The sequence below is a fragment of the Peromyscus leucopus genome, chromosome 3 (assembly GCF_004664715.2).
Source record: "Peromyscus leucopus breed LL Stock chromosome 3, UCI_PerLeu_2.1, whole genome shotgun sequence".
In the NCBI taxonomy this organism is placed as follows: domain Eukaryota; kingdom Metazoa; phylum Chordata; class Mammalia; order Rodentia; family Cricetidae; genus Peromyscus; species Peromyscus leucopus.
In genome coordinates this window covers 48,144,771-48,161,729 of record NC_051065.1, presented here as the reverse complement: position 1 = coordinate 48,161,729, position 16,959 = coordinate 48,144,771, and the positions used below count along the sequence as shown (strand labels likewise).

The 16,959-nt window shown below is 40.1% G+C and overlaps 1 protein-coding gene across 1 annotated transcript in view; it reads right to left on the bottom strand.

Moving 5' to 3' along the window:
* Positions 1-1,778: 1,778 nt before the first annotated feature.
* Braf (B-Raf proto-oncogene, serine/threonine kinase) overlaps positions 1,779-16,959 on the bottom strand; it is a 128,462-nt gene continuing 113,281 nt past the window's right edge. The window contains 3 exon segments of the mRNA XM_028889335.2: positions 1,779-3,137; positions 6,336-6,489; positions 8,614-8,748. Coding sequence (XP_028745168.2) covers positions 2,836-3,137; positions 6,336-6,489; positions 8,614-8,748 — 591 coding nt within the window. The 3' untranslated portion in view covers positions 1,779-2,835.

Sequence of the window (16,959 nt, the reverse complement as noted above, 5' to 3'; positions counted from 1 at the left end):
GTACAAGACATCACGTGATAAAAGAAGTGGGACTGCACCAAGACTGAGGAGTATTTACAAGGTTTCTGGTTGACAGTGCTGAAGTCTTGAATTACATCTTTACATAATTCCTTCTCCCGTACCAGCATAAATCTAGCATACAGTTTATATCAGATCATCTTTGAGGATGCCTCATAATCCCTCCCAGACCTCACATATGGACTTAAGAGATGGGCTGTTCAGGAACCAGAATCTGACAGTTACACAGAACATTTGCTGAAGATGCATATAAGTACAAATGACCACACTGGATACTCTAGTCACAAATTCCTTCTATAAACTACATTTTGAGGTTAATAATATCTCAGTGTCAAAAGTTTGGGTCCTGTAGCTTAATGGTGAAAAGGTCCATCAGGAATACTACATATTTAAAAACAATTCTATATAGTTGCTCTCAACCCTTCCCAAGACTTCACTCCTAACCCACAAAACAGACCTCAGGAAGCACTGCAACCACTTCATGGCCCGACAGCTCCAGCCTTACAAGACAGGGAAGCAGCCACATTCTGTCTATACAATTACTCATAAAGTGCTCTGCACAAACAAGGACTTCCTTGTATTTCCTTAGGAGCTCAACAAGATTATCTGCAGTCTAAGCATAAAAAAGAAAGAACCCAAAGGAAACCTTTCTCATGTTTGTAAACAAGAAGAAAAAAACTATCTGATAGAAAATAAGGAAGGCTTAAATATTTATTTCTACTTTTTATAATCTCTATTAAAAAATCTCTCAATCCCCTGAGCCTGGCTTCTGGGCACAGCTTCATTTACTATCAACTCCACTTTCCCTTTTCAAGTGAGATAGCAACCTACATTAAAATGAAAGTTAGAAGGATCCCTTTGCATTTTGTCTAGACCACTCACATGCTAAGCTCCCTCCTCAAGCTTGCTGGGCCCCCTCTTCCAGCAAGGAGGTGGCCCTGCACCAAGGCATGCCTTGGAGGCTCTAACTCCTCAGCAGGACCTAAATGTACATTGACGGCCAAAGCCTAGCTCGCTCTAGCTAATCCTGGGTAAAGGGAACAAAGCCATGCTAAAAAGCATTTAAAAGGGGAACAATGCCTTTCAAAGAGTGGCACATCATATGCAGAGGCTATTTTTCATATCAGCATGAATCATTTTCATCTCAGTTTCTAACATTTTTAAGGTACTCATCTAAGACTTAAAAATGCATTGCTGCTAACTGATTAATGGGGATTCATAAAATTTTCAATAGCCTTTCTTTTTTGACAGATATTTTAGCAAAAATCATCTAGCTGTTTTGTATAGGCTTAAATATATAGTGGGATCGTTATAATTTGAACCTTGAAATAATTTAAAATTCCATTTTATTTTAGATTCCATAGTATTTTTTTTCAAGTTCTTGGCTATAGTGTAGTTGCTAAGTACATCTCTTTTAGTTTGCATTTCTAAGAGATTCAAGATTCCTGGATAAGAGAGGTACTGGCCATTAATATATCCAGTCATTTTCTTTGCTACTATGGTAATTTATTACCCTTAAAGCCAAGGGAAGCTGTAACTCGGGTTATAATTTTGATCTGTGCAAAGATAAGATTTAGGGTTCTATAAAAAAAAAAAACCAAAAAAAAAAAAAAAACCCAAAAAAAAAAAAAAAACTGATGACAGGCCTCACACCTTCCTGCAACTCCAATGTCCCCAACAGTTCTATTTCTATCTAGGGAACTCAGCTACTAAATTACCCAACCTTCTGAAGACCAGGCTTGGGAAAAAAGGAAGGAGAATGACTGGAGACACCACCAATTTTATTTTAGGTTGCATATTATAGATTAAAGACTAGAAAGAGGATGTAGGGTGTAGTGTAGGCGTTAAGTTGGAAGAAACAATGGGATTGTTAGCGAAGATGTTAGTGTGGATCCAGCAAGTACCATTAATTTAAAAAGTATAAATAACTGTCATTATGCTAAGACTCCCCATAATTTTAGGTAAAGAAAAGGATAATAATCATTCTTTAAAAGTTGCTTACAATTAACAAAAATATAATTTTCAGGATATATATTCTGGTGGGAAGTATTCTTTTATTCCAATTAAACCTGAAAATTATTTTCTTTTATTAAAAATAAAAATAGACAAAAACTCAGAAATTAAAACCTGTACCTTACATTTAAATTACACTAATTTCTCACATTCAAAACTGTCAGTAAGCAGTTTTGTAGGCTTTTAATTAGATGCTGTCCATGGCATTTTGTGCCCTGGACAAGGTAGCCACATAAGTATTTGGTGACTGGAAGAGCTGAGAGGAAGCTATGGACTGTATTTCCTGAGAATTTGCTACACTGTGGAGGAAGCAATCCCCCAGCCCTCATCTCTATTGCTGGACCCAATGAGAAAGAAGGCAATGTGTGCCAGCACTGTCCAGCCCGAGTGCTTAGGCAGAGCCCAGGGAGCAAGGCAACCGAAGGGGAGAGCTGGAGGTGAGGAAGAAGATGCAGCACCCCCTTTCTCAGCCCCCAACACAGTCTCTCCTCACCTCTCACCCTCCACTGAAATTTAAAGAGCTTCACTGTGACATTTGGTGAGGACTGAACCGGTGCTACACAAAGGGGATGCTGCATTTACTCCATCCCTCAGAAGTTAACGGCGGTGGATAGGGAAAGCACTCCACAACATATCCCAGAACAGGCAAGAACGATGCTTGGTGACTGAAATCGCCCCATCAGATGACCAGCCACAAACTGGTAGTTAGAAGGGCAAAGTTGACTGGCAGACTTTCCATAGCAGATTTCCCAAGCTGCAGCAGCAAATTCTTTCCATCATGCCTGACCACCAAAAGGGCAGAATTCAGGGTCTCTCCTCTTTCTTCCTGGGAATGGGCAGACTTGTGTGCACGTGACATTTGTGTTGAAGAAGAAACACGGGCAGCAGAGAATTCTGGTTCCTAAAACATTCTTCCCTCTTTTGTTGAATAAGAAATTCCACTCTGTTCCACACGAGCTTAGGCATTGAAAATTTTGTATCTTTTAGAAAAAGATGTGAGGAACAGAACTGTGTTTTGATGTTAACAAACTGTATAAACACAAGACTTAAGAAATAAAGAGCAGATGCTGCCATGATGGAGTGGTTACTTGAAGGCTGCAATTCTCCTGTGGAGGGAGGACAAGAGCTGATTTTAAAAAGTTATCTCAAAAGAACTTCAAGATAGAAAAGGCTCACTTTAATTTCACTGAAAGGTGACTAGTTAAAGATATTACAAACCTTGTAACACAGCCACTAGTTGAAACCTCAATTCTTTGGAATCCACAAAAGAACACAAGTGTATGTGCATGCCATGTAAAGATCAGCTCAACTGTATCAAGAAAATAACAGCTGCAGGGAGTTTCACAGCTGGGTGTCATGCTGCTGGTCAAGCCTCAAATTCATAGTGCAGGCAGGTGGGCCCCTCAACACACAAGGTCTTCCTACCTTGCCTCCTCAGTACTGTGATTACAGATTCTGTGCTACCTTGCCTGGTCCTAAATAATTATTGCTAATGACTGGTAGACTGAATCTCAAGATTACATGTTGAGAAGGTCAGCAAGGTGGTCTTGACCATGCCATCCTGGGGCCTCCTCTTCTGCTTGCTGGGATTACAGGTCTACCATTTTTTCTCAGCTCTCTAAACAAGTTTTAATAATTAAGGTTTGCTTTCCTACTCTGAATACAGCTAATTGGACTGTAGACACTCTTTCCATCAAAGAGTCTTCTTAATGAGTAACTAACCAAGGCACCGTTGAGTTGAAAGACCAAAGAAGGAAGCTAAGCATAGTGGTTCATGCTTGCAATCCTAGTATTTGGCAGGCAGTGGTAAGAAAATCCAAAGTCCCAGGCCAGCCTGGGCTGCACAAGGAATTTGTTTTACAGATGAGCAACCTGGGGTTCAGAATGGTTAGGAAACTTGCCCAAAATCACACAACTTAGAAAAAAAAAAAATTAAAAAAGGTCTAGAACAGAACATTTGGGTATAATCCTTTATGAGAAAGCTAGAACTCATGACAAAACAAACAAAATAGCACCGCTAAAGCCCCCCCCCCAAAAAAAACCATAGAGAAGCTGATTTAATTCTAGTGCTTCCTATTTTTCTAGATCTACATGATCTACACACCTTACCTATCGTATTTTAATATTCTTCCTTTTTGGCCATCCTGTGGCCAAATGTGGAAGGGGAAATCAAATATTATGCAATCTATGGGGGAATGCTTGGGTGTCTGGTTGCACATGAGTTTCTGAGCAGCTTGAGAGATTAGGAATGCCAATGCTGCTGAGAAAGGAGAAAAGAAGAGGAAGACGGGAGCGAGGCAAGGCTGGAGTGTGAGTGAGTCAAATGAAGATGGTCGAGTTCTGGGCACGGCAGTGCCGGGAAGACAGTGAACGAGGAGAAGAACGCGCTAGTAAAGCAGGTGTGAGGGGGATTACAGAAAGAGCTCCAGTAAAAAAAAAAAAAAAAAAAAAAAAAAAAAAAAAAAAAAAATCCTTCCATATACTAGGTTTCTTATGCTCAAAATGTCTGAGTATTCTATGAGCCAAGTAAATTTTGTAAAATTTTATATCGTTGCTACATGCAACGATATCTAACAATAAACTCATCTTTATGTTAATGGAAGATTTAGAAATCATGATTTTGATGGTTTCTAATACATTACATTGTTTGATCTTTTTTTCTCATTTCTTTTTCCCATGTGGTGATCAAACACTATAGAAGCACTTGCACATTCTATAAAGTCAGCTACCACTGAGCTATATCCACGGTCCTAGGGTTTCTGAGACAGGGCCTTTATGTAACCCAGGCTTGCCTTCAAGTTGTGATCCTCCTGATTCCAATGCACTGGCTTTTTATATTTAGAATAATGAATCAGTATATAAAATTATGATGGCATTCTCAACGTATCCAAGTGAGGAACAAAAGACAAGTCATAATAATAAGCAATTTCCTTATATGAAATATAAAAATGTAAATAAGGAAAGTATTTCAGAAGAGTATCTGTGGTACTTACAAACTCAATTATCATTAAAGTTTTCCCAATTATCTGCTTATTGTTTTCAAAGGAGGATCATGCAAACATGATCTGTCTGTTGAATAATTATTTTTGCTTTGGGTTGTATTTAAGCATTATTACAAGTCTAAAATGAGTAACTGATTATCAGTAGGTTTTGGTTGCTATGTGACTATGAATGAAGTAGAGATAGCAGGATATTTTAGAAGACCACATGATTCTACTTTTTTGCTTTTAGATTCTCTCCAAATCACTAGAAAATTCTATTCCATCATGGTTACATTATACTCATTTTCTATCCATAAAAACTGTAAACATTAGAAGTACTTCACACTGAAATGCAAGAAGAGAGTATCAGGCATTCTTTATGGGTGGGATCTTGTACAAAGGGTATCAGGAAGAAAGTTATGAGACACAATGCTAAGTGACTGCTGTAACATACATAAAAAAGTAGGCATAATCTAATGTAATAACTTAAAAAATTACTTGGTGTGTGGCAACCAATTATCTAAAAGCAAACAGACACCCTAAAGATTCTCAGAATTTTGCAGTTTCTTTTGGGGAAGGGGGTGAGACTAAAGGGTAAGGCATTTGCAAAGCCCTTTGACTTTTTTGCACATGTAAGACATCTAAGAAGAACCTTAATTTGTACTCCCCGGTAAAAATCCAAAGTCAAGTCATGTTACCTATGTCAAATGTGCCACTGACTGACTGATATTTCTGCTCACTCACACCCAAAATTTATTAAAAGAAATTATCTACCGCTTCAAGGAAATAAAGGACTTCTATACTTCCTAAACTGCAGTAAAAAGATACAGCTATAGGAAATGGGAAGAACAAACCCCAGGATTATTTATCGAGTTCGCATAGCTGACAGAGGCCAGCCTCCTGGGGACTCCCCACCTGTGAACATGGAGAGGGAGCCTCCCTTTCTCCAGATGTCCTACAAGTGACAGGTAATAACAAAAGCTGCACGAGCAAACTGAGAGAGAAACCTAGAGTTTAACAACAGGGATAACCAAGTGAACAAATCAAGTCAGAACAGGAAGTAAAGCCCCTGGAAGAGGCACTGAAAATGTTTAGCAGCATTTGTGTATTTTAACCCCTTGATGTTGAAATTCAATGTTAAGTATGATTTTAAGACTTGGAAAGCAATTCCTAAGTTTTTCAACACAAACACTCTTTGGCTCCCCTGTGTATAGCAGAGTTCCTAGTTAATTTAAGTATAAGGGAAATTATTCATTTGTTTTGGTTGCTACCTTACTTTAATGTCTCACTCATTTAGTTTGTTTCAATGGACTGGAAACGCACCATAGCCCCCTGCTTGGATGGGTGTTTTAGGAGACGCACAAGCATACAGACTAAAATCTTCCGTTTGGAAACCAGCCCGATTCAAGGAGGGCTCTGATGCACTGCGGTGAATTTTTGGCAATGAGCGGGCCAGCAGCTCGATGGAGGCGAGGATCTGTAAGGAAGAAGGCAGGCAGGGCGGGAACAAAGAGGGACAGAGAGAACAAGAAACAAAAAGCAGAATAAGAATTTGGGGTAGTATAAATCTTTAAGAGCTCATCATACTTATAATGAGATTTTTACCTGAGACTTTTTTTTGTTTGTTTGTTTGTTTTGAGACAGGGTTTCTCTGTGTAGTTTTGGAGCCTGTTCTGGAACTCACTCTGTAGCCCAGGCTGGCCTCAAACTCACAGAGATCCACCTGCCTCTGTTGGGATTAAAGGCGTACACCACTACCACCCAGCTTTTACCTGAGACTTTCCATTGTTTTCAGTATAATCAATGAACAAAGAGAAACTGGTATTTTCCCATAAACACAAGAGTCAAAAGCTAGCACAGTAACACAAGTTTTATATGCACACATAGCTGAATAAGTCACTCACAGTTTGTATTTTAGATCATTTGCCATCCCTGAAATGGTAAGTAAAAATTTAAAATCAATTACAAACCTGAAACTCTGGCTCTAGGGGATCCAATACCTTCTTCTGTCCTCCTTGGACACTCTCACAAACGTCACACACACACACACACACACACACACACACACACACACACACACACACACACACATTTTAGGAAAAAAAAAGATCTAAGTTAGGTGTGGTGGTATATACCTTTAATCCCAGCACTCGAAGCAGGGGCCACCCCAGGCTACATTTTGAGTGCCAGGTCATGATACCCTGGGATATCATGAAGTAAGAACCCATTATAGTATGTAGTTATAGTAAGAATATAATGTAAACCAGGCGGTGGTGGCATACTCCTTTAATCCCAGGACTCCAGAGGCATAGCCAGGCGGATCTCTGTGAGTTCGAGGCCAGCCTGGTCTACAGAGCAAGGTCCAGGACAGGCACCAAAACTACATAGATAAACCTGTCTCAAAAAACCAAAAATAAGCCGGCGGTGGTGGCACACGCCTTTAATCCCAGCACTCGGGAGGCAGAGCCAGGCGGATCTCTGTGAGTTCGAGGCCAGCCTGGGCTACCAAGTGAGTCCCAGGAAAGGAGCAAAGCTACAAAGAGAAACCCTGTCTCGAAAAATCAAAAAAAAAAAAAAAATCAAAAAAAAAAAAACCAAAAATAAAAAAATTAATATATAATAAAATATATAGATATATAATATAAAGCCTAAAATAATAAAAATTAAAAAATAAGAAAATTCTAGCATGAACAGAAAATTTAGAATCTATTTTACCAGCAAGAATAACCCCAGGTCAAAACTGTCAGTAGAATTTTTATAAGTAAATTGTCAGAGGCAACATAGTATAAGATACTGAAGCACACTGAGTATAAAACAAAGAATCCAAGTGTGTTAACTGTACAAAAACAGTTCGGGGAAAAAAAAGAAATCAGTACCACCGTTTTGTTCTTTTTCATTGTTTATAAACTCATAATGGTTATTTTCACAAACAGAAGCCTTTTAAAGGTTTTTTTTGTTTGTTTGTTTTTTGTTTTTCGAGACAGGGTTTCTCTGTGTAGCTTTGCGCCTTTCCTGGAACTCACGTGGTAGCCCAGGCTGGCCTCGAACTCACAGAGATCCGCCTGTCTCTGCCTCCCGAGTGCTGGGATTAAAGGCGTGCGCCACCACCGCCTGGCATTTTTACAGGCTTTTAACTATTTTAAAATATGTGAAAGGATTCCAAGATCAAAATGTTGAGAGCGAGGACTGGAGAGATGGTTCGTTTGTCAGAACCCACATGATAGCTCACAGCTATTACAGATTGCAGGGGCTCTGACTTTGTTCAAGCCCCAGTGGGCACCAGGCACACAAGTGGTGCACACATATCCATGTCAGCAATACCCATACACAAAATAAATGAAGACAGAACAGAATGCCTCCTAAGAGTTTGAGAATGGCCGGACAAATGCAAAGTCCCCTACGGGGCTTGTATTAGGACCCCAAACAGAATTCTGCTCAGCCTTTGTAAAGTCATTGCCCTGTTTGCTCATCTGGCTGTGCACGGAAGATCAATCAGAATCCAAACTGTACCTTCACGTGAGCTCCTGCCCACATCACCTTAAAAATCGCCTTATGAAGGTTAGTTAGTTGGTACCCTGGGGTATCATGAAGGGATTCTTACTTGGGGAAAGAGTGGTCTCTCGTCTCTTTTCTTTTTGAGGCATTCTGCCATTAATCTCTTCATGGCTTTTGGACAGTTACTCCGTACCTTACTGAGATCTGGAGATAGATAGCCTCGTCCCACCATAAAAATTATCTGAAGAGAAATAGGAAATCATACACTCTTATTAATAAACAAATATATCAGCAATGAAAATTTAACAAACTGTATACTTATGGAATTTGCACTTTCCTATATGTACATTAACTTTGTATAAGCCAAAATAAAAAACAAAGCTAGTATCTGGTCTCCTAACCCATCACAGACTGTTGGGCACCCATACCAACAGGATGCAAGCTTGTTTCATGACCCCAAGCCTGTGGCAAAGTCCTTCGAATTTCTCCTGTGGTCCTTGGAAACAGGGGCTATGTCTATCACAAATGGACCTTTTTTTTTTTTTTTTTTTTTTTTTAATCTTAGAGGCTGGAGAAATGGCTCAGAATACTTGAGAATACTTGCTGCTCTTGCAGAGGATGTAATTAAGTTCAGACCCAAGCAGCCGGTAGCTCCAGGGAACTCACATGTATGTGCATATACAGTAATAAAGTAAAGCTTAAAACTTATTTGCCAGAGAACCACTCAGGTGTATGTTTTGTTGCACCTAACCTCTATTTTATGAAAGGCCTTTACATTTACCAATATGGACTCTAGTATGTATCATTCCAGGCTACAAAATGTGGTGGCTCACGACCATCTATAACGAGATTTGGTACTCTCTTTTGTCCTGCAGACACACATGCAGACAGGACACTGTGTACATAATAAATAAATGAATCTTGAAAAAAGTTATATTCACCCACATATACATAAACTGAAGAGAAAATGAAAAACACCATGGTGTTCATTAACACACATACTTTTGGAGCTGAGGAGATAGCTCAGTTGGTAGGTAAAGTGCTTGAGTAGCCACATTAAAAAGGCTGGGCACGGTGGCATGCACTTTTAATTCCTGTGATGTGGAGGCAGAGACAGGTGGATCCCTGGGACGCAGTGGCCAGCCAGCCTAGCTTAATCAGCTGGCCCCAGCCCAACAAGAGAGCCTCTCTCAACACTCAAAGTGAACAGCATCTGAGGAATGATACCCAAGACTGCCTTTGGCCTCCACATGCCACCCCTGCGCCCTCATTTCTGTTAAGCAGGTGAGGCATGCTTATAATCCCAGTACTGGAGAGCAGAGGCAAGAAATTCAGGAGTGCAAGACCAGGCTGGGCTACATAGCCAGACTCCATGTCTAAAATGGAACAAATAACAAGCCAAAACTATGTACTTTCAATTTTTACCTTTTTCTTTTTTGGTTTTTCGAGACAGGGTTTCTCTGTGTAGCTTTGTGCCTTTCCCAGAACTCGCTTTGGAGACCAGGCTGGCCTCGAACTCACAGAGATCTGCCTGCCTCTGCTTCCCGAGTGCTGGGATTAAAGGGGTGTGCCACCACTGCCCAGCCAATTTTTACCTTTCATGTGATAAAATTTATCAGTTATACATTAAAAACTATAACAATGGCAGAACCCAGCATTTAAAAATAACTCACCAGAGCTTAAAGTCATAAGAAAAAAAATTTAGAACCTTACATTCATATTTTTTCTTGAAGATATATAATGCATAATAAAAAAGCCTTAAAAGCACAACAGTATGCTACATTAGGACAGAATTCCATGAGGGGTTAGAGTATACTACAAATAGCTTGAAGAGAAAAATAGGAACCATGTCACTGTAGAGCTTTTCTATATTTAAACAGGGGCTAGTCTTTAGATTTTACTGGATACATTTCAGGGTTTCTCTGTGTAGTCCTGGCTGTCCTGGAACTCACTCTGTACACCAGGCCAGCCTTGAACTCAGAGATCCACCTGCCTCTGCCTCCTGAGTGCTGGGATTAAAGGCACCACCACCCAGCTAAGTATCTTCAAATTTTAGCCAAGTTATACTGAAATTGACATTCTTTGCAATTACTTAACACATAAGAAAACATTTTAGATGACAACTTGAAAATGTGCATAAGCCGGGCGGTGGTGGCGCACGCCTTTAATCCCAGGACTCCAGAGGGAGAGGCAGGTGGATCTCTGTGAGTTTGAGGCCAGCCTGGTCTACAGAGAGAGTTCCAGGAAGGGTGCAAAGCTACACAGAGAAACCCTGTCTCAGGAAAAAAAAAAAGAAAAGAAAGAAAGAAAGGAAGGAAGAAAGAAAACATGCACAGAGGTATAGTTGTTCAAAATATTCTTTCAGAAGGGATGGGAGGGGAAAAATTGAAGACAATTCACATTTTTATATGACCCACAAAATTTAGCTAGTGCAAAGCATAAAGGAGGTGTTAATTTGCTACTGGGTGGGGAGCTGAATGATGCAAATACAGCAAGAACGAGAAAGGGAAGTTCCTGGATATAATTTGTGGGTAGAAAAGTCACAGGGCATAAGGATGACAAAATTAGTACCTTGTTTTCAAATTTTGAGACAATTTCAGCCTAAACTCAGAACTCTTGGCATCTCTTCCTCTTTGGTCCTGTCTCAGGACTACCAGAGGACATGCATGCTGCCTGTTTTCAGCATCTTCCTCTCTACTGCCTCTTCTCTATTTCTGAATCTTTTTATATTCCACAGTACTTTGCATATAGCAGATATTAATAACATTAAAAACCATGTAAAAAATGAGTGTGGGAGCACACAGGTAATCCCAGTACTCTAGGGGTGGAGGCAGGAGGGCTAGAAGTTCAACGTCAGTCTAGGCTACATAAGATGCTGTTTAAAAAAAAAGCCTAATGGTAAGACAAGATATTTGTTATATTTGTTTCTTCAGATTTCCTTCACAGAACCAGGCACCATGCCATCCGAGAGACCATGCAGCCTGAAGTCTCACAGAAAGGTCCATGTGGAGAAACACTCAAGGACTTAACCCTTGGCCCCGAGTGAGCTTCTAGCTGACAGCATCAACTTGGTAGGTATATGAGTGAGTTACTTGGTAAGCAAACATTTTTAATACTTAACTTAAGCTATTCTAGCCGATACCATACGAAACAGATGTAAATCCTCCTGAGATCATCTCAAATTATAGATCTTTACTTTTTTTAATTAAAAAATTTTAATCTTTACTTTTATGTGTATGGTCTTTTGCCTACATGGATATCTGTGCATCATGTGTGTGCAGTGCCCTTAGAATCCAGAAAGGGGTTCCCTGGGAGTGGTGTTACAGATGGTTGTGAGTGGCCACATGAGTGCTGGGAATTGAACCAGGGTCATCTGGAAGAGCAGCCAGTGATCTTAAATACTAAAGCATCTCTACAGCAATCTTTGTTTGCTTTTAGAAAGGGTCTCAGTGTGTAATCTTGGCTGACCCAAGACTCACTATGAAGATCAGTCTGCCCGTGCATGCACAGAGATTTATCTGCTTCTGCCTCCCCCAGTGCTAGGACTAAAGGCCTTGCCTTACTTGGTTTTTTAAAACTTATGTATCTGTGTGTATGTATGCCAGTTAACGAGGGTATCCACAGAGGCTAAAGAGAGCTTCAGATGCCCTGGAGCTGAAGTTACAAGTAGCTGTGAACGACCCAATGTGGGTACTAGGAAATGAATTCAGGTCCCTAGAAGAGCATCAAATGTTCTTAACTCCTAAGCCATTTCTCCAGACCTGTAATTTGTTTTAAATTACTACATTTGGGGTGATTTATTATGCATCCAAAGTAACTACAATATACTTAAAGTGTAGAATTTCTGCTTCAAGAAAAAGAAAGCCATGAGGTTATACACAGTCTATACATCCAGCCTGAATAAGTACCAGTATTAATCTTAACTTGGTAGAGAAACCACAGTAAGAGGAAGGAAACAATAAGACTGATAAATGGGGCTGGAGAGATGGCTCTGAGGTTAAAAGCACTTATTGTTCTCACAGACGACCTGGGTCTGGTTCCCAGCATCTATGGTGGCTCACAACCATCCACACATAACTCTAGTTTCTAGGTATCTGATGCCTTTTTCTGACCTTCATGGATACCAGGCATGCACATGGTGCAAGTACAGATGTAGTCAAAATACTCATACACAATATAAAATTAAAAAACATTTTTTTTCCTTTTTTTGATTTTTGGAGTAGTTTCTCAGTGTAGCCCTGGATATACTGGAACTCACTCCATAGACCAGGCTGGCCTTGAACTCACAGAGGTCCGCCTGCCTCTGCTTCCTGAAAGCTAGAATTAAAGGTGTGAGCCACAACTGCCTGGCTTAAATTTATTTATTTTTCTTTGAGACAGGGTTTCTCTGTATAGCCCTAAGAAGTCATTTTTCTCAGACTTTCACACTAAGAAAAACCAATGAAATACACCCCCCACACACACACTACCCCCATACTCTTCTACAGAGTAACACAGAGAGTTATCATTTGGAGAGTCAAGAGACCGATTTTAATACATAATTTGATTTTTATTTGTTTTTGAATCTGTATGTTTATGTGTGGTGTGTGCACATATGCATGCTGGTGAGAGATTTATTTTGGGTGGCTCCTTCAATTGATTTCCACCTTAATGTTTGAGATAGAGTCTCTCATTGAACCTGGAGCTCATGATTGTGCTAGCCTGGCTGGCCAACAAACCCCAGGGATCCTTCTGTCTCTGTCTCCCAGAGCTAGGATTACAGCATCTGTCACTAGGCAAAGATTTTTGCATGAGTGCTGGGGATCTGAGTTCAGGTCCTTATGCTTGCTCCGCAAATACTTTACTGACAAAGCTGTCTTCCTAGCCCCTATGATCTTTAGAACAGAATTTCTTCGACCCAACCCCCTATATTCATAATTGACTTCAAAACAAAACAAAACCAAAAAACCAAAAACCAAAAACCCTTGGAGTAAGATGATTCAGGTCTTGAGCCCAAGGCCTGCCACTGTATTAGTACTGCCCTAGCGGAGCCTTGCTTTGAGTTTACATGCAAAACACGAACCCCAGACTACAGAGGGTGAAAGTACAGGCGAACAGTATCTACACTGCACAGTACAAGATTCTTAAACGGAAGTCTACCCTGAGAGCCTGGGAGATCGAGGTATAGGGAAAATGAGACAGAACTCAAAAGGATAGATGGTGCTACCTCACTGAGGATGACCAAAGTCACCCTTTCAAAATAGAGTATTCCACTGAAGGACCAGTTTGAAGACAGTGGGGTACACAGGGCAATGAAGTGGAGTAAGAGCAGGTGGAGGATTTGTAACTTTTTTCCTTCTACTTCTTTACCAAACATGTAGTTTGGCTTTAGACTGGCAAACTGTAGGAGCTTCAACTACACTGTAGAAAAAATTAAGTGATGAAGGCCTAACCTTCTGGTCACTCTCTCCTCTCAGAGAGAACAAGCCTTTGCTTTCCTTTCATTTATTATCCTCTCATGGGAGACAGAGCACCTCAAATGCCAAGAGGTAGATGAGTCCAGAACTCTGGAATGCTTCAGATCTCTCACCCTGCACAAAAAACGATTTATAATGAACCAGGACCTCAGACTGGCAATATATCTAGGTGGGCAAAGGCACCTGTCACCAAACCTGATAACACCAATTTGATCCTAGGGACTCACGTGGTGGCAGAAGAACCCGATTTCTGAAAAATGTCCTCTGATCTTTATATGTACGCTATGTAACACCCATCTCCAACAACATAAATAAATGTGAAAACAAAACAATCCAATCTACCTACCTACCCTCATACCTCCCTCCCTCCCTCTCAATCAAGATCCTTGTTGGGCAAAGGTCATACAGAGATTTAGTATTCTTGTCTGCTGAGGGGAACAGTTTCCTCCTCAACATGCTCTTGGTGTCATAATGTTCTGCTTTACTATGGGTCCAGGATCAGTAAAGTCATGAACAGCAGACTGAAATCTCTGAACCTGTGAGCCCTTAACAAATCATTACATAAAGTACAAGATCACTTAGAACACACCTTTTTAAAAAAAATTTGTAAATCATGTCTCTTGATTCAAGAATACATAAATGATAGCTGAACTCTGCATTTGAAAAACAATTTTTTAAAATCAGCAAGTATTTGAGTAGATATTTTATTATATAAAAATATACTGTGATACTGGGTGGTGGTGGTGCACACCTTTAATCCTAGCACTCAGGAGGCAGAGGCAGGTGGATCTCTGTGAGTTCAAGGCCAGGCAGGTCTACAGAGCGAGTTCCAGGATAGGTTCCAAAAGCTACACAGAGAAACCCTCCCTTGAAAAACAAACAAACAAAAACAATCTGATTTATATACAAGTAACAACAAAACATAAAAGGCCATTCTACTTTCTTAGTCTCTGTGGAAATGAAAACTAAAGCCACAACTACTATGTCTATAAAAAAAATAATAAGTGCTGACTGATGGGGTCCAGGAATACAAAGCAGTACAGTTTTTTTTGGAAAACCAAAAGGTGGTTCTCAAAAGGTTAAGTATCCTTTTATCATGAGAACACACTTCTTTCATACCATGTCATAGTTGAAATCTAAAAGTCAGATTATTAACAAAAAGACTGAGAGTTTAGCGCTCCTGATACATGGGTCAGAGGCATAGCTCAGAGAGTGAAGCTCGTGGCACACAAACCTGGCAACCTAGTTTGATCTCTAGAGCCTACAGAAAGGTGGAAGGGGAGAACCAATGCCACCAAGTTGTCCTCTGATGTTGCTATGTGCACTCTATACGTCATCCATCTACATAAGAACAAAATGATAATTCTCAACGTTTGTATGCATCAGAATTATTCCAGAAGCAAAAAAAGGACATGTGCTTGGACTCTATCCCATCGAATCAAAATCTGCCCTAGAATCTCTATTTAAAATATAAAAATTTTTATTTTAAATTAAATGTATGGATGTGTATCTGTGTGGGGTATGAGCATATATATGTGTGCAGTTGCCCATGAAGGCCAGAAGAGGGTGTCACAATCCCTCGAGTGGGTTGTGAGCCACCCAATGTGGGTTCTGGGAACTGAACTCAGGTTCTTTGCAAGAGCAGTACACTCTTAACTAGAGATCCATCTCTTCAGCCCTTAGAATATCCATTTTAAAGCAGTCTTTTATGTGATTACTATGCAAACCACAGCATATAGCAGGAATACTCTTAATCATTGCTTACATGGGTAACTATCTTCTTCTAATGACAATTTAATTGCCATTACTGTCTTCTTCACACATATATCTACACACACTTTTTTAAAATGTTGAGGCATCCAAGGTAATTTAAGTAAAGACAACTTATTCACTTTCTAGCATTAGTAAACTGGAATCAGTGTTACAAACTGTAATTCCCAATATTCTGGCGATGAAGGCAGGAAGATCAACATCTCAAGTTCTGCCAGGATTACAGAATACTATTCTGTTGAAAGATGAAGAGAGAGTGGGGGAAGGAATGGAAATAAAGAAAGAAAAGCCTAAGGGAATTTATTGTGAAAACACAGAGGAACAAAGCTTTGTGAGCTGATACTGGCTGGCATCTTTTGGAAGGAAGAAACAGAATGAGAAAGAGAACTTAGGAAAGGAAGAAGTAAAAATTTACCCTTCTGGCTGGGCAGTGGTGGCGCACGCCTTTAACCCCAGCACTTGGGGGCAGAACCAGGCAGATCTCTGTGAGTTTAGGACCAGCCTGGTCTACAGAGTAAGACCCAGGACAGGCACTAAAACTACACAGAGAAACCCTGTCTTGAAAAACCAAAATAAAAATAAAAATTTATCTTTCTGCTAGAATTTTCATTAGAGAAAAGATACAACATGATGTAACAGCCATTTCATACCCCCCTTTTTGTTGTAGGTGTGTGTGTGTGTGTGTGTGTGTGTGTGTGTGTGTGTGTGTGTTTGTGCGCTCCGTGCATGTGTGTATGCATGTGAGTGTGCTGGCCTGGATAAATGCTAAAGCCAGAAGTGGGTATCAGGATGTTTTCCTCCACTTGCACTTTGTTTTTGTGTTTGAAACAACATCTTAATAATCCTGGAAGAATTGGACACAAATATGTTCATCTGAACGCTTGCTCTGACAGTACAACTTGTGATACAATCAAAGGATAAAAGTATACCTGCGATCACAGCAAAGTTCATTTTTTCTTTTTTTAAAAGACAGGGCTGGCCTGGAACTCTAGACTAGCCTGACCTCAAACTCACAGAGAGATCTGTTCACCTCTGCCACCTGAGTGCTGGGATTAAAAGCATACACCATCATACCAGGCTCCAGAGTTCATTCTTTTAGCTCTGCATTGACCAAGAAACAGGTGTACCTCAATTGTTATACTTCTAATTTCTAGTCACACAATTGGGGATTCTACTCCGTTGTAACATTTATGACCAACATTTCAAGCAAAAGCCTTACAATTGTC